Source organism: Oryzias latipes, chromosome 4 (assembly GCF_002234675.1).
Source record: "Oryzias latipes chromosome 4, ASM223467v1".
NCBI classification, from domain to species: Eukaryota; Metazoa; Chordata; class Actinopteri; order Beloniformes; family Adrianichthyidae; genus Oryzias; species Oryzias latipes.
The window spans coordinates 5,197,756-5,215,447 of NC_019862.2; the positions used below are offsets into that span (position 1 = coordinate 5,197,756).

Here is a 17,692-nt window from a genome sequence, read left to right on the forward strand (position 1 = left end):
TATATCCTTTATGACGACTGATGATGTCAATGATGATGTCATATAAAGTCATCAGATGGGTGTATGGTCAAATTCACACACCTGATGACAACAGTAGTCATCAGAGCTAGGAGGATGACTTAACGTGACATCATGTGACATCATTGACTGCATTGAGATTTTCCATAAGTACACACAGCAGTGAAGCAAGCAGGGAAGGTATCAGGATTGTGGATCCACTGTTTGAGATTTGGAGATAAGAAATCACATTGAAAATTTCTGACAGAGAAGATTGTGCGCAAATGGAAGCCAGCAGTGGTTCTATCCAGGATGTAGACCAGGTTACTGAGGCAATTCTAAAGCAAAATGCCACTTTGACCAGGCACGTGGAAGAACTCTCCAAGAGTCTGCAAAATGGGAAAGGTTGGAAAGAAACCTTGAAAGCTGCTTTAGGGGAAAACAAAAAACTAGTAAAGCAGGTAGAGTGTCTGAGAAAAGACATCCAAAAGCAGACGGACGTGAAAGAAATGTATGACCTAGAGAGGACGAGAATAGCTGACATCACTAAGGGTAACAGAGACAAGGTACAAGAGATTGCAGCGCTTCAGTTCCAACTTCAACAAATTGATGAACTGAAACAAAATCTTTCTAACGTAAAGTCAGAAAGAAAAGCTTTGGAAGAGGAGAGCGTAACTCTGCAGTCCACGCTGAAGAATCTGAAGGAGACTGCCCACAAAGAGGAGCAGAGGCTTGGTTTGAAAGACAAAGTCAACCACTTCCAGACTTTAAAACAACAAACCGATGCCCTTAGGCAAAACCTTCAGGACATGCAAAAACAAATTCAGCAACAAGAAGAGCTGGTAAAAGACTTTCCCCAAATCATTGAAGAAACCTCCCAGTTGGAAGCTTTAAAGATTCAGTTGGAAAAAGAGATTTCAGATAGGAAGCAGCGGCAGGAGGAAACACGTCAGCTGACTCTTCAGTACAACGATCAACTAGAGGCTCTGGAATCCCTTCAAACAAAAACAAAAAGCCTCAAAAAAGAAAGAAGAGCGCTGGGAGATTTTCTTCAAGATCCAGAAATTGTGAGGGCTGAACTTGATCAAATAAAGGTAAAAACGGAGGTCTTGGAGAAAACAAACGTCAGCCTTCAACAAGAGCTTGCAAACCTGCAACAGCAAATTTCCAATCCGGTTAATGCGGATGAAAGGATGACTGCTGCAAAGGAGGAACATTCAAATGCAAAGAAAGAATGTGGCCTTCTCAAAGAACAGATCAAACAGCTGAAGGCTCAGATCCAGATTCCAAAACAGGAAATTTCAACATATCAAAAGGATATCAGAGATCTGGAGAAACAATTAAAGAAACTAAAAGAGCTTCAAGCTGATCTTCATTCTATTTTCCAACAAAAGTCCCAAATGGAAGAGGAGAGGAGGATGCTAGAAGAGGAAGTTTCACATCTGAAAAAGCAGAGAGAACATTTGCATCACGTGGTTGTTGACTACAACGAACACTTGGATGTAATGGAAGCACAGCGAAAGAAAATAACCAACCTCGAGGAAGAAAAAGTCCATCTGAGCGAAATGCTTCTACAGGAACCTGCATTGGAGTCTGAACTAAATTATGTCAAAGCAGAGACTAGCAAGCTGATCCAGACAGGGAAAGCTCTGAACCAGCATGTTGAAGCGCTCACGAAGGATTTTAAACGTGTAGAAGAAATGAAGGATCATCTGAAAAAGGCAAAAAAGACAAATGAGTCTCTGAAAGCAGAAAATGCCTCCTTGGAGAAGACAATCCAAGACATGATGCAGGAGATCCCAACTCTGGAAAGGCGCAACGGAGCTCTTCAGAAGGAGCTAAACGAACACCAAAGTCATTTACAGAAATACAATGACATGAAACAAGACTTCAGCAGAATAGCACAAGAAAAGTCCTTTCTGGAAGACCTGGCAAAACAGCAGGAAAAGCAAATTTTAGCTTTGAAACAGGAGCTGAAAAAGGCAGCAGAACTGGAAACCCGTTACAAGCAGCAGAAGGACCTTTTGGTTTCATTGAAAAAGAAAACAGAAAACCTTGAAATACAAAAGGCCAGAGAGACAGAAATGCTCCAAATTCTACAAGAGCCCGATTCAGAATCTGAAGGAATCGAAGAAGAAACTGAGATGGTGCCGAAAAAGAACTTGGAGCTCAGCATGGAGGTTTCAGCGCTGCAAGACCAAAATGGACGAGACAATCTTCCTGCTGCAACCAAGGAACGTCTGACTGCAAAGAAAACAACCGACTCTCACCAGAACAAAGTCAAAGACTTGAAGGCTCAGGTGCAGACTCTCACACAGCAAACAGACCGTTTCCAGGAGGAGTTCAAAGATCTGCAGAAACACGAACAGGAGGAAGAAGAGATGAGGCTAAGCTATCGGGCAATGTTAGAGGAAAAATGGGACTTAGAACTCCACAAGCAGGAGCTTGAAACTCAGGTTTCCTTTTTAAGAAAGCGGCGAAACAAAAGCAGAGATTTTGTTCTTCAATATGAAAAGCAAGAAGAACATTTGGGTTTGCTTAAACAAGAAACCGTAAGACTAATTGAAGAGAAAAACACACTGGTCCAAAATGGAACATGAGGGGCTTTAAATTAGTAGGAATCAAAGGAGCGCCAGATGGAGGTTTTAAACCTGCAAGACAAAAGCTTTGGCGCTCCACTAGAAAATAAGGAAAAGGTATTTTTAGATACAGGGGTACAAAAAAAGAAAAAGTTTTTTTTAGTCTTATAAAAAATTAGGATGCATGAATTTCAGCATGAGGCTGAAATTTATTTTTAGCTATATTTTATTAAGGGGGGAAAGGAAAAACCTTGTAGGACAAACTGATATTTTTTTAGCTATATTTTATTTAGAGAAATAAAAGGGAAAACTAGGATAGCTGTAGGACAAGATGAATTCTATTTTTTAGCAATATTTCATTTGGGATTTACTTACAATGTTAGAGGCTGTATTATTGTGTTTTATTTTATTGTTTGACAAAAGTAAAAATAATACATTAAAAATTTTAAAAGAAAACGTAACAAAGTGCTTTTAATTTTACTTCCTCTTACTTCAAAACCTGGTCAAAAAAAGAGAGATAACACACTAATGTGAAAGTCAGCTACAGTCTCATTTTTGATGGGTTGTGTGGGTTTCCTGAGTGCTTCAGTTCCCACACCTGACAAGAGGGTATTGATGTTAAAGTATTTTAACTTTTTTTCAAAGTAAAATTTAAAAAAGGGGACGGGGGGTCGGGGTATTAAAAAAGAATTGGGGTAAAAAACAAGAAAAAACTTTTGCCCTATTACTTCAAAATCTTATGGGCCACAGATAGGAAGATATTAATGTTTATTAATCAAAAACAACTCTCCTCCGTGAACCGCCACCTTAACGTGGTGGGGCAGTTAGAGCCCGAGTGATCCCAGGAGCGAAGCTCCCAGGGGCTTAAGCCCCTGGTAGGGTCTCCCTTGGCAGACAAGTCCTGGGTGACGAGTCAGACAAAGAACGGTTTAGAATCCTCTTTTGAGAAGAAAAAACAAGGAATCAGTTACGTTGCTTGGATTGGTGTCACCAGGGCCCCACTCTGGAGACAGGCTCCGGTCGGGCCCTGCCCAAAGGAGTGACGTGGGACCACCCTCCCATGGGCCCACCACCTGTAGGAGAACACACGTGGAACACAATGTGGTTTGGGTGGCAGTCAAAGGCGGGTGCCTCGGCGGCCCAAACCCCGGTCATGGAACTTGGCTTTTGGGACATGGAACATCACCTCTCTGGGATGGAAGGAGCCTCAGCTTGTGCAAGAGGTTGAGAGGTACCGGCTAGATATAGTCGGGCTCACCTCCACACATACCCTGGGCTCTGAAATTCAGTCGTTCGAGAGGGGTTGTTTTGTTGTTGGACTACTGTGCTCGTCATAGTTTGTCCATTACGAACACCATGTTTGAGCACAAGGGTGTCCATCAATACACGTGGCATCAGGATACCCTAGGCAGGAGGTCAATGAGGTCAATCGGTAGGTAACTAAATACTTTTCGCCCCACTGTACAAATAAGTGTATAATGTGAGTCATCCCTGGTTCGATTCCCAACTTGGACCTTTCTGTGTGGGGTTTGCGGGTTCTCAAGATGGACTTGTCCTGTATTTTTTCATAGGGCCTTATTAGCATGGTCGCTGTTGTTGACACTCCAATCCAGAAGGTGGCAGTTAGACGTCAGAAAGTCCCCCTGCCTACTGGCTAAAGCTCTTCAAGAAGAAGAAGGAAGAAGAAGTAACTCTTAGGTCAATCTAGATTCTTACCTGGATAATCTCCATCTGAAGTCCAGACACAGCAGGTAGGCGCTTCCTCGTGTTTTCACCCCAGATTCACCATCAGGGCGGATTCATGCAGTTGTGGATAAACTGGGATCCTAAAGTCAGTCTTCTGTCTCCGCGATCTTCAGGATGAGAACACGTCACGCCACAGACACCAAGCTTCAGTGACTTCATGCGCAACCCCGGTCCGCTCCTAGAGCAAACTATACTAAACGAAGACCCGGTTTTGATTCCGGACCATGTCACACTAACGCGGTTCATCGCTTTGGTTTACGGTCAGAACGGTGCGGCCCGTTTAGATCTAAAGCTCGGATGTGTTAGCAGGCTAAAAATTAGCCAAGCTAAATAAAAGCTCGATCGAGTTTACATCAAACTTATTTGAACACAAACAAGGTTCACTCATTGATCTGAGTAAATCTGTTGGCTGTCTGGACCATTAACACCGAACTGCTTTACAAATCAGAACCGAGTTAAAAGATACCAGAACTGAGCTGCTAGAATGTTCTCCTGCTGTGGCTAAAGGAAAGCTAACATTCAGAGTGTGACTCCGCAATGTTTTGTTTTCATATGATTCCATACTCGGTCCAGTCTGTAACCCCAAACGTTAAACATAAATGTAAATACCTGAAAATTACGGCGAAAGCTGCTGGTTTAAACCAAAGAATATGCTAAGTAAGTTAGCTCCAGTAAAGACCCAAAAGTTATTAAACGTACCAAGCAATCGAAAAGTGATACTTTATTGAATAACAACAAAAGCTTTGGGGGTTTTGTTGCTTTTTTGCAGGGGGGGGGGGGGGGGGTAAATAAGTGCTTAACAAAAAATAAGCTAAATTGAAGAAATACAAGGTTTAAAGCCAAAAAGCTGAACGCTGGAAGTTTACGATTGGCTCTACTTAAGCAAGGTGTTAAAAATAAAAACTATTTCAAATCTAGGAACATTTTGAATATAAACGTAATTTGTAGTTTCCTAATATTTAAAGAGTAAATAACATTTCCAACGTGTGACAAGTTTGTTAATTTCGCAGCTTATTTTTAATTACTATAAACTAGGGGTGTAACAATTAATCAATGATTTATGTTCCTAAGATTCAACCAGGTGGATCTTTCTGAGGCAAGCTGTTAATCGAATCAAACTGACCTAAACCAATATTAAATCCTTTCAAAATCAGATCAATCGAATTGAAAATGGAAAATGCCATTGAGATTGAGACATGGTAGGTTTATTTGACTGTATAATGAAAATGAACAAGGGCATCAGTGGACAACACACATGTGATGTCAGCCAAAACGGATCTGTCCATCATTCCAGTCCAATGTGTGAAAACTTTTGAATTTATAAAGTCATGTGACCATCCAGTGTTCTAGAATGTTCTAAGAATGTTCCCTTTGGATCATTTGGATGTGGAAAAACAACAGTGGGCTGAACTTTAGGAAACTCAAATGTGAATGGATTTAACATTCATTCTAGTTTACTGGTTTGTTTGGACACAGATTTCATTTACACTTAATGATCTTGAAGAAATCCAAGAATCTGGAAAACTTCACTGTTCAGTAGCAGGAATTTCTGTCTGAGTCTCACTGCTGGAAGTTTGGATAAAGATGTTCTGAATCCATTTTAGATCAGTGAATCAGATCGTTCAAAATCAACCAATATCAACCACAAATACATGATATGATTCAAATCATTGTTAAAATAAATCGTTACTCCCCCATTTTGAACGTTGGACGTGAGACCACATACCTTTACGGAAGCATCTGATTGGTTTCAACTTTCATTACAGAAAAAAATGTAATGGGGGGGAAAAGTAGGATTATCAAGAACATGGTTATTCTGACAAATAGAATGACTAACAGCTGTTTAATTCTCTGTAATAGTCTTCTTTGGAACCAGTGGGTACTTCCTGTTTGGGATGCCAGGGGGGAGGGGGTCTCTCAGTCCAGTTTTCCTTTACAGTCAACTAACTGTCAGCAAAAAGAGAGGATTTGTGCCCAGTTTAGCTCAAACATACTTTCTGTCACCTCTTTAAAAAAATGATATCAGTGCATATTCTGAGCTGGAAGTTTGCCCAGCAGAAGTCACATCTCTCATGCGTGAAACCAAGTCTTTCGGCACAACAGGTGTAGTAAATCAGGCGGGTGGTGTCAGGTGACTGACTGGCTGTTGCTGATCTCCTCTGTTGCAGGAGTGCGTCTCCCTCATCGAGCGCTGGGACGTCTGAGCCTCCACCACCATGACAGACAACAAGCGTCTCGCCTACTCCATCATCCAGTTCCTCCACGATCAGCTGCAGTCCGGCGGTTTGTCCTCGGACGCTCAGGAGAGTTTGGAAGGTGATTCCTGCAGCTCTGCCACACCAGCCAGGATCTCAGGGTTTTACGCTGCAGTTTGAATGGTGACGGACCGGAGCGAGCAGCTCTGAGCCGTCATTGGATGGGTCCAAAGGGACGCAGTGCCGTAACTGTCCTAAAACACCAGACGATCTTATGAGAAAGGAGAAGCCAGCATTAGACCGTCTCATTGTGAAAAAACACACAAACACTGAAAAACAAAACTAAAAAATCACTTTATTTAGAAATAAACTGCACAGATTGAAACAGATTATTGACGGGGCTGTTTCACCCAAACGAGATGTTTTTAGGAACAGAAGAAGACAAAATAAAATGCAATGAAACAAGACGACTCAAATCAACACATCAACAAGAAATGAGACGAATCTTAAAAAGGATTCACCTTTTGGCATTTGATTCTGCTTTTTGATGAACGGCGCATAAAAACCAAAACACACATTACTAACAGAACGTTCCTACTGAACCTGAAAGACCTTCTTAAACTCATTTACTTTCACTTCAAATAAGCAAACAAATCTGCCAATTTAAAAAGGGGAAACATTTAAGCTTTATTGTGTGAAGTGAGTTGTAATGCAGAGAAGGCTTTTGGTCTGTGGACCGGCCTCCTCCAGCCTCGGCTGTGATTCTTCTGCTTGATCTTTTTACCCAGCATCCTCTGGGCTGTGATGGTTACTCTGCTAAGGTTTTCTGTGGCGTTTTGAACTAAAGTGTCTTTGGTTTGATCAGAGTTCAATGTCTCTGTGTGAGCTGCCTTCTCATGGCTTTGGGTCCCTCTGCAGTTGCCGTTCAGTGTTTGGAGACGGCGTTTGACGTTTCCACGGATGACCAGAGCCTCGCCGTGCCCGTGACGTTACCAGAGATCTTCGCCAGCGCCACGGCACAGGTACTCGGTCTTTATTGCTGACACTTCATACTGGACTTTGGTTCATATCCAGAACTTGTTTTTAAGTCAGGGCACATATTTCATATGGTGCTTTCTATGTGTAATTGCTCCTGTTGCTTTTCTGTGACCAGAAAGTTATTTCTATTAAATCCCAGAATTAAAAAACCAAATAAATAAAAGTTGACTATTTATCCCACAATGGGGACGTTTGTTCTCCACATTTGACCCATCCCCTGTGGGGGCGGTGAGTAGCAGACACAGGGGATGGGTCAAATGGTGGTTTAACTCCCCAATCCAACCCCTTAATGCTGAGTGTCACGCAGGGAGGCATTGGTGAGCCTGGGTTTGAACTCATGAACGTTCAGTTACAGGGCTGACACTCTAACCACAAGGCCACTGAGCTGGTCCAAGGGCCCTCACTGGGTGATGTTAATTGCTCACAATTAACATTTGCCCCATTAACATTGCTTGACATAATTGTTCATTCCCCCCCCCCCAGGAATCGAACTGGTTTCCTGCATGCCAGTTGTTCACCTTACCAACCGAGCTACCCAGCCAAATAAGATGCCCAGTTTCTAAAAGTCCCACTCTGGTTATCTTTATTTATCTCTATTTGGTTTTAACCCAAATCAGAAAAACCTGTCGTTTTCTAGGACATAGTTTCTGCAGAGCAGCAGGACTTAAGCTGTGGGTTGGTCCGTTGCTGCAGAGAGAGTGGCGCTTTGTTTACACTCTCTCCCACTAGCTTACAGCCCCTCACTCCCCCAACTTAACAGTAGCGGTGCAACATAAATGGCGAGCAATATTGGAGCTATCCAGCTTTTGATCCAGACTCCAGCTTAGACGAGGAAAACAAAGACGGACGTGGATCCATTTGTCTCTAAGTGGAGCGGCGCAGGGAGCTTGTGGCCCGCTCAGAGTATTATCTACACCACAAAACATCTCTTTTTCAAATGGCTTTTTTTTATTTGTCTGCTCCTGATTCACAAGGATTTGAATAGGAAATGCAATTTGAAGCCTAATTTTCTTGATTATCCTCAGAAACATGCTACACGAACATTTTGAAATCACCAAAAACATTTTTATTTTTTTTATCAGTGTGGGTCTTTGAAGGCAAACCACACATTTCTGTCCCGAGCTTCTGCATTAAAGAATGAGTTGTTTTCTATAGTCTCTGCTATTTGTTTCCGCTGAGACTTTCAGATGATCAGCTTTTGGTGTGAATACCAGCCGGTAGCAGTTTATTGCTGATCCCTAATCTAAAAATGTTCTTTCTGTCCTCATTCTTGCGTGTATCCTGGATATTAATAATTTGTTCCGTAACCTTCTTGAACACTCCCAGTTCTGAGCCCAAAGGATCTTTGTTGGTGACTGAGCGTCGGAATCACTGCTGTGCTTCAGAAAGTTTGGACTGCTGAAATCTCCACAGTGACATGTTGTCTGACGGGACGTGGTGTCTGCTTCCTCTGACAGTTTCCGGCTCAGTCCCAGGTAAACAACAATTCCAGGACCAGCTCCCCGACGGAGGAGCAGAGGGCGGAGGCCGAGCGGCTGAAAAGTGACGGTGAGTTTAGAGATCCTCCCGTCATTTGGGCTCAGACTGCATAGATGTGAACAGCTGATCAGCTGATCAGCTGCAGCCCAGTCAACCTTCAGAAACCTCAGTGTTTTAGCTCAAGTTCCTGAACTACAGCCAACAAAGAAGGAGCACAAAAAGATTGAAAAATGCACAAACATACATTTAAAAGCTGGACTCAGGCATCCATAGAACAGAATAAACTAAGAAAAAAAAAAGAATTCAACCACTTAACAGATGATCAGACCAGCAAACACAGTACTGTCTAAACGTTTCACATGGACGGACAGATTTAGTGAGATGAACAGGACTTTTAAGTATCAATATTTAATGTAAATATTATCTTGATCAGGCTGCACCTTCCCTTACAGCAAGAAGGTCCCTGGTTCAAGTCCCGGCTGGGGGACCAGAGACAGAACATCCATGAGGGGCCTTTCTGTGTAGAGTTTGCATGTTCTCCCTGTGGATGCGTGGGTTTTCTCCGGGGACTGCGGCTTCCTCCCAACGTCCAGAAACGTGCTTCATAGGTTCATTGGTTACTCTAGATCAGGGGTGGGCAATTCCAGGCCTCGAGGGCCGGTGTGTCTGCATGATTTCCAGATAGTCTTGCCCTACTCATGGCTGATTACATGGTTCAGGTGTGTCCAGCCAAAGCAGGGTATGCTGGAAAACATGCAGGAATGCGGCCCTCAGTGCCCACCTCTGCTCTAGATTGTCCTTGGGTGTGAATGTGAGAGTGCATGTGTGTGTGATTGTGGCCCTGCAACAAATGTTGACCTGTTCAGGGTGCCCCCTGCTTTCGCCCGCAAGGGGCCGGGATAGGCTCCAGCAGCCCGTGACCCCGAAAGGGACAAAACCGAATAGAAAATGAATGAACAATCATTTTAATGTCTTTATATAGAAAATGGTTTCATGAATTGCTTGTTCTTGTAAAAGTTTCCGATCATGGTTTGAGACCCGCGTCTTTCTGCTCTGACATTAAAGCGAAGTTCAGAAACCGTCCACCTGATTGTCTCAGGAAGATCAGCAGAATCCCGTCTGCTCATTTCCATCCTTTTCTGCTGCTTCTAACACGAATGGTGAGCTCATCCCAATGCAGGACTGCTCCAGACGTCATAACGTTCAATCTCCTGCAGGAAATGACCAAATGAAGGTGGAGAACTTTGCCGCCGCCGTGGAGTTTTACTCGAAGGCCATCGCCCTGAACCCCCAGAACGCCGTCTACTACTGCAACAGGTGAGTGAGGCCGGATCCCCACCAACACTAGAATGAAAGAAGTTCACTAGGCTCACGAAGAACCCCGTCCAGACCTGAAGGAGGTTGTTTCTCCCTGCAGGGCGGCAGCGTTCAGCAAACTGGGGAACTATGCCGGCGCCGTGCAGGACTGTGAGCAGGCCATCGGCATCGACCCCAACTACAGCAAAGCTTATGGGCGGATGGGGTGAGACTGCAGACCCATCAATATTTTAGTCAACTACAGTGTTCCCTCGCTGTATGGCGGTTCACCAGCGGTTTCTCCGATTCTTTTCAGAGCAAGTTAACATGTTTGTTTTTAAACAGTGCTAGGATTGTCAATCAATCTTCTGTACCGAGTCTCCTGTCCAGATACATATAGATTTCCATATCGACAGAAATCTTCTAGATGAGATCTTTGTTTTGTATTTTATTATATTGGACGTATTTTTCCTTGAAGATTTAACCTTAAAGATTAGTAAACAAATAGAAAAGTGTAAAAATCTTCCTTTCTGTCTGACTACAGTGTGTAGTGAGGAGTTTTTCAGCCTTAAAACATCTGGAATCCTGCATTTAATAGTTATTATTTGAAGCCAAATGCACTTTTTTCATTTAATAGTTAATTTAAATAATCATTGTTCGTGTAATTTTATTTATTTTTTGGAATAAACAGTTGATGAAGAACACGTCTCACTCGCGTTTCAAATAACAGTTGCTGGACAGACTTCAAACGGTGGTACAAGAGAAAGACGAACAGAGAGAGTGCCACTACATGCGTGAAAATGATGCAAGAGGCAGAATGAAGAGGTTAACGGTTTTACCACTACAGGGGCAATAATTTGGATTTTTTTAGTCACTTTTAAAACCCTTTTTTTTTTTACATAAAAATAATTCGATATCATTCAAGTAGTTACAAAAAGTTTCTTTGTTTGTTTTTGTTGATAAAATGGAATAAAAATCCTCTGCAAAAGAGGTTATTTGTTTGCACAAAAAAAAAGTTCTAGTTTTGAAATCCCAACTAGTTAAGTTCGGGGGTTTTGTTCCACGAAAGCGACGGGTTAGGGGGTCACCTTTGTGATATTGCCTGATTCATGGGTCATAGTCCTTTTTCTGTGTAAAAATGTTTCCCTTTTGCCGCTTTTCCCTTCATGTTCCCGCTCAGGAGGAGCCAGAATGCGGCTCTCTGTCATACAGCGCAAAGCTTTGGGCCTGCAGCTGTTACAGGGCTTTTAACTAGGCGTCGACCGATTATCGGTGCCGATATTTGTTATTGGGACAGAGATCGGGGGCCTTTGAAATGGTTATTTTGGCTCAGATTCTGTCTCCACCACTGTCTGGCTCATGGCGTGATCTGAATGGCTGTGCAAACGCGCTGCTGGTAACTCGGGTGAAACTTTTAATGTGTTGACGTGTTTTAACGGCGTTAAGAAATCAAATGTTTCCCGTACTAAGGAAGAAAAAAAAGTGCTTGTGCGTCTCAGCGGCTCTGTGTGCAGGTTTGACTACAGCCCCTCCCTCCCCACCAGATGAAAGACTTATAGTTCTGAGTTGACTCTGAGGGGGACTGTTTCCTGTGTCTGAGTTTGTGTGTCTTTGCGTGTTTGTGTTACAGCTTGGCTCTTGCCAGCCTGAACAAACACACTGAAGCTGTCGGTTACTACAAGAAGGCGCTGGAGTTGGACCCAGACAATGACACCTACAAGACCAACCTGAAGATCGCAGAGGAGAAGATGGAGACGTCCAGTCCGGTAAGGAGGCGGGGCGTTTGGCCGGCGTCCGGGGGGGGGTCTGGTTCTGAAGCTGTGTTGTGTGTCAGACTGCAGGTATGGGCGGGGTGGACCTGGCCGGTCTTCTCAGTAACCCCGGCTTCATGAACATGGTGAGAGCAGATCGGTGCGACGTCGGCAGGTTGAAGCGCCGCTGCTCGTCTCTCATGCTTTTGTCACTTCCTGTCCGCAGGCGTCCTCTCTGATGAGCAACCCTCAGGTTCAGCAACTGTAAGTCTGACTCTTTCTTCCCTCTACAGTTTCCTCCATGGCGGCCAGCTATTTGCCGTTAAACTTTGATATGAAGAGGTCATTCCTCTGTTCTTCCTCTTTGTCTTTCACACACTGACACACACACGCGCTCTAGACACCATCTAGATGTCCCGATCTGCTCTCAAGCAAGACTGAAGTAGAATCGTAGCGGAGTCTTATTATGATCAGCACTTTCAAATAAATGCTCTACTAGAAGTCTGCATATCATTTTTATATACATATCTAGAGAGAGAGATCTTAAAAACAACCAAAGCCAATAAATGGTTACTTTGACACAAGTTAGCCATTAGTATTCATCATCATATTCTTGCCACAACAGCAATTTTTATTTTATTATTTTTTAAAGCAAGCTGTCAATAGTTAAATGGAGATATGAATCACATCTGATCAAAAATGTTCAATAGTTCTGAATATTCTAAAGCTACAATCGCCAAACTAAGTTAATAGTTTCTCTATTGTTACTTGATTGATAAATCTACTTCCCAGAAGTGCTCTGATTAAGTGTTAAATAACAAAAGAAGAAAAATACAATACGTAAAATACAAGTCGGGGAAAACCGGGATCTGTTTAAATTTCAAATGGATTCCAAAAGTACTGGATCAGGTCTCTGAATCAGCAGATTCTCAGAATCAAATGACTTGGAATCAGATTGGAGCCCAAAAGAACTTGATCCGGACTTTCCCATCGCGCACACACACCTCTAAAAAAGCCTCCAGGTCAACGACTGAATCCAAAGTTATTTGGTTGCTTTTAGTTCAAACTTAAAAACAAAGTTAGTTTTTTTCTTATTTTTTCATTGGTTTCATGAAAGAAATGTGATCCTTTCTGGTTTCTGAAATCATATGCAGCATTTCAGAAAATGAGAGATTTTCAGGTGTCAGTCATTCAGTTCAGAAGACGATCACTTCCTGTGTCTGACCGAACCAAACGCACCCCCGAGCGTTCTCCTGCAGACAAGCGAAAATGTACAACGAAAGGCCAAATAAAAAGAAAGTTAGCAGCAGCCATTAAAGCGTTTAGCAGCTTTTATTGGTCAGAGGTGAGTAAATGCTCGGCCGCTCTCACACGGAACCACCGAAGAGCCCGAAACTCGACAGATGTGGTTGAAGACCGTTTGGAAATGAAAGTTTGTCATCACGAACCGGGTTAAAGAAAGCAGAAAAAGCAGGAACAAAGAATGAAAAGCTGTTCAAGTTTTACTCACTGATGTAATTTTCCTTCAGTTTTTTAATTTTTCAAATGACTTTTCAATGAACATCTTTGTTTTTTTTTTATGGGCTGACCTGTTTGTTCTTTAGGATGTCCGGGATGATGTCTGGAGCTTATGGCGGGTTGGGAGGCGGCAGTGGAGGAGGTGGAGTAGGAGGAGTAGGAGGAGGAGGAGGCGGTGGTGGCGGCGGCGGCGGCGGCAGTGGCATTGCAGCCCCCACACCCCCCACAGCCCCTGCAGCAGGAGATCTGTCGGGGCTAATCCAGGCGTGCGTACCCACACTCAGGTCTGTGCTGGAGGGAGAGCTTGCCAGGGCTGACCGCTGTTTGTGTTGCAGAGGGCAGCAGTTCGCTCAGCAGATGCAGCAGCAGAACCCCGAACTCATCGAACAGCTGAGGAATCAAATCCGCAACCGAACGCCCAGTGCCGGGAACGAGGAGCAGCCGTGACACCCGCAGAAGGTACCGAGCTGCAGCCGCACTGCACACAAAGACCAGCCACCGCAAGCTGAAGGGAAAACCCATTCAAGACGAAAAAGTGGACCAGATCAAGAGCTAAAGAGCTCCAGCAGTCAGTCCTGTGCACTCAGCAGATCACTGACTAACCCCACCCGACATCATAAGCTCCTCCCCCTCACTCCAAAAATACCTCTAGATAATAATGTCCACATGCAGATGGTTCTGTTTGATCCTGTCAGATCTGAAAGAGCAAAAAAAAAAAAAACAGTTCAAATAAAATCTGAAGTTCAAGTTTCCTAATCTCCATTAGGATTAATGAAGACGGAGAGCTGCAGCACCTCTGAGGCCTGCAGTCCCTCCAGCAGTTAGCGTGGAGGCCGGTCAGCCGGGCATAAAGAGCCGCTACATTGAAATCTGGATTTTTGGTGTTCTTAACTTGTTCTTGTGGGAAGTTTCTTATAACAGAAAATGAAAATGTGAGCAGATCTGCCTCTTCTTCCTTTAGGGCTGGTTTATACTTCAAAGTCATTTGTGAACGCTGGCGTCTCAGTGGCCGTAGACAGCTATAGGAGCGGAATCGCCCCAGTCGCTGCAGAATATCACCCCTGCTGGTGACGTCATCCGCAACTGGAATTTGACGCCTGTGGTGCAATCGTGTGCTAATCGCGTCATTTAGCCTGAGTTTCTTTTGAGCAACTATAGTACGTGATCACGGAGCAACTCTGTTCGTGGAAATGTCTTTTAGACACTTAAGTTGATGAAAACTTAACTGAAGAAGTTAAAGGACATCTGTCTGTGTCACACTGATAAACCGAGCGAGAGGACGAGGGAGAAAAAATAAAGCAAGACTGGAAAGATCTTAACTCAAATACAGTGGGGCAAAACAAGTATTGTCTGCCTCCAATTGTGTAAGTTGTCCCACTTAAAAAAAAATGAAAGAGGCCTGTCATTTTCATCATGGGTAAACCTCAACTGTGAGGTTTACCTACGATCCAGAAAATCAGTCTGTTTGTTTTTCAAAGAATTTGTTTGTAAATTATGGTGGAAAATAAGTATTTGGTCAATAACAAAAGTTCAACTGAATAAGTTGTTTAATGCCCTTTGTTGGTCAATGAGTCAAATGTTTTTTGTAAGTCTTCACAAGGTTTTCACAAAGTGTTGCTGGTATTTTGGCCCATTCCTCCATGCTGATCTCCTCTAGAGCAGTGATGTTTTGGGGTTGTCACTGGACAAAATAGATTGTCAACTCCTTCCAAAGACTTTTATGGGGTTGGGATCTGGCTAGGCACTACAGGATCTTGAAATGGTTCTTATGAAGCCACTCCTTCATTATCTGGTCAGTGTGTTTGGGATCATTGTCATCCTGAAAGACCCATCCATGTTTCATCTTCTATGCTCTTGATGATGGAAGGAAGTTTTCTGAATCTGACAATACATACATTCATTCTTTCCTTTACAGGGATCAGTCATCCTGGTCCCTTTGCTGAAAAACAGCCCCAAAGCATGATGTTTCCACCCCCATGCTTTATAGTAGGTATGGTGTTCTTTAGATGCAACTCAGCATTCTTTCTGCTTCAAATATGACGAGTAGAGTTCTCACCAAAACGTTTCATTTTGGTTTCATCTGACCATAGGACATTCTCCCAATCCTCTTCTGGATCCTCCAAATGCTCTCTATCAAACTTTAGACGGGCCTGCACATGTACTGGCTTTAGCAGGGGGACACGTCTGGCCCTGCAGGGTTTGAGTCTCTGGTGGTGTAGTGTTACTGATGGTAGCCTTTGTTACTTTGGTCCCCAGATGGAGGGAGATTATCAGTGGTCTTGTCCGTCTTCCATTGTTATTTCATTCATTGTGAGTTGATTTCTTTACACCGAGCTGCTTATCTAATGCAGATTCAGTCTTCCAGCCTGGTGCAGGTCAACAATTGGTTTCTGGTGTCCTTAGACAGCTCTTTGGTCTTGGCCATAGTGGAGTTTGGAGTGTGACTGTTTCAGGTTGAGGACAGGTGTCTTTTATCTAGATAACTAGTTCAAACTGGTTTCATTAATAAAGATAAAGAGTGGAGGACAGAGGATCCTCTCACAGAAGAAGTCTGTGAGAACCAGAAATCTTGATAGTTTGTTTTCCACCATCATTTACAAATCAATTCTTTAAAAATCAGACAATGTGATTTTCTAGATTTCTTTTCCTCATTCTATCTCTCACAGTTGAGGTTTACCTATGAGGAAACTTACAGTCCTCTCTCACAACTTGCACAATTGCTGGCTGACTCAATACTTTTTTGCACCATTGTTGATGCATGTCATATTTTGCACTAGATGAGAGAAAGCAAATCCCCTCTTCTCTTTCTTCTTCTGCTTGGTGGACAAACGCACCACCCTCCTCTGCCTCAGCGGGTTCGTTCATGCAGCAGGTCAATGAGCAGAATGTCATTCATATTTTATATAAACCCTGAAGACGATGGCATTGTTCGTATAAACGCCGCTCAGAAGTTCATCACAGTTCTCACGGACTGTCGCAAGCAAATCCAAACATTAGTTTGAACTAGGTGAATGTGACTGGTGCGACCAGCCTTAAAACTTTATTTTTAAAAAAATGTCCGTTTTTTTTTCTTTCTCACAAAACTGAAACCATCACAGACGGGCTTTTCGTTTGTTCTGTTCATAAGAGTCCATCCATCACAGATTGAGTTTGTGATCTTTCTCCGAAGAAGCCCCTCCACCTGGAGGATCCGGTTCATTCAGTTCATGTGTTGCCGGGCAGTTTAGGTTCAAAGGGTACGAGTAAAACGCTTTCTTGCTCTGTCAGAATCTGACCCTCACTCTTCGCCTTTCAGGTCGAGCAGAGGAGGAGGAGGACGATGAGGAGGCGACATCCGGCCTTTTTCTTTCTGACATGGATGTAGAACTCGGAGGACTAAAGGATTGTTTTGTGTTTTCATCACTGCGTAACGGCTGCATGACAGACGGCGAAGCCTCCCGCTTCGCTCAGGAGCCTGGGCACAAAAAGTCCCCGCCTCCTGCAGCTCTGTGTGCTTGGAGGGACGAGTGTTCCACCATCCGGGGTTCGTTGAGGAAGCTACGGGAACACAGACATCACTTTGATCAACTTGAAATGTTCTTAGTTTTCTCTAAAAATCAACAGCGTTACTTTTAAGGGTTTTTTTCTTCAGGTCGGTTTTTGTGAGGAATGTGTGCGAATGAACGAACTTCAGGGTCGTCTGCTCTCGACCACACGGAGCTGCGGGGCCACACTTTGAAAAAGATTAAAGAAAGAACCTCAATATTTTACCTGCTTCTCTTTGTTTTAAAAATCCTGGGACACAGTCGTCATGGCAACCCACCAGCTCATCAGGTGTGAAAATGGCAGAGAGGATGATGCGTATCTGCATCCATTCTCTTGGGTCACAATTCAAGTACACGTCTGATCACTTTTTCAGTAAATTGATTTAAAATGAAAGGTTAGTTTCAGCAATTAAAACATTCGTGTTTAAAATAAAATACCAGAATTTTATCATTCTGGTATGTCGCTGATGCCATTATTTTTTTAGCTCAATCCAAAATGTTTAAATTGTTTTAATAAACTTTACGTGAGCAGTTGTTTTACCAGCTTTCCTTTGCAAGTTCATTGATGC

The 17,692-nt window shown here is 43.2% G+C and overlaps 2 protein-coding genes across 3 annotated transcripts; both read left to right on the forward strand.

The window, feature by feature from the left end:
• Positions 1–133: 133 nt before the first annotated feature.
• On the forward strand, positions 134–3,140 carry LOC110014848 (myosin-2 heavy chain, non muscle-like). The gene has a single exon (XM_020701958.2). It carries the CDS (start codon positions 282–284, stop codon positions 2,595–2,597), a length of 2,316 nt encoding a protein of 771 aa, XP_020557617.1. The 5' UTR covers positions 134–281; the 3' UTR covers positions 2,598–3,140.
• A 1,057-nt stretch (positions 3,141–4,197) lies between these two features.
• sgta (small glutamine rich tetratricopeptide repeat containing alpha) lies at positions 4,198–17,663 on the forward strand. 2 transcript variants are annotated; one of them, XM_023954034.1, is made up of 12 exons: positions 4,198–4,327; positions 6,491–6,638; positions 7,436–7,539; positions 9,013–9,103; positions 10,252–10,351; positions 10,452–10,556; positions 11,961–12,096; positions 12,165–12,227; positions 12,308–12,345; positions 13,686–13,865; positions 13,935–14,058; positions 16,895–17,663. In XM_023954034.1, the coding sequence occupies exons 2-11, from the start codon at positions 6,539–6,541 to the stop codon at positions 14,044–14,046; spliced, it is 1,029 nt and encodes a 342-aa protein (XP_023809802.1). In that variant the 5' UTR covers positions 4,198–4,327; positions 6,491–6,538; the 3' UTR covers positions 14,047–14,058; positions 16,895–17,663. The 2 variants fall into 2 exon arrangements, with proteins under 2 accessions (XP_023809802.1, XP_023809803.1); XM_023954035.1 differs by lacking the exon at positions 4,198–4,327 and adding an exon at positions 4,569–4,591.
• The last annotated feature ends 29 nt before the right edge of the window (positions 17,664–17,692 follow it).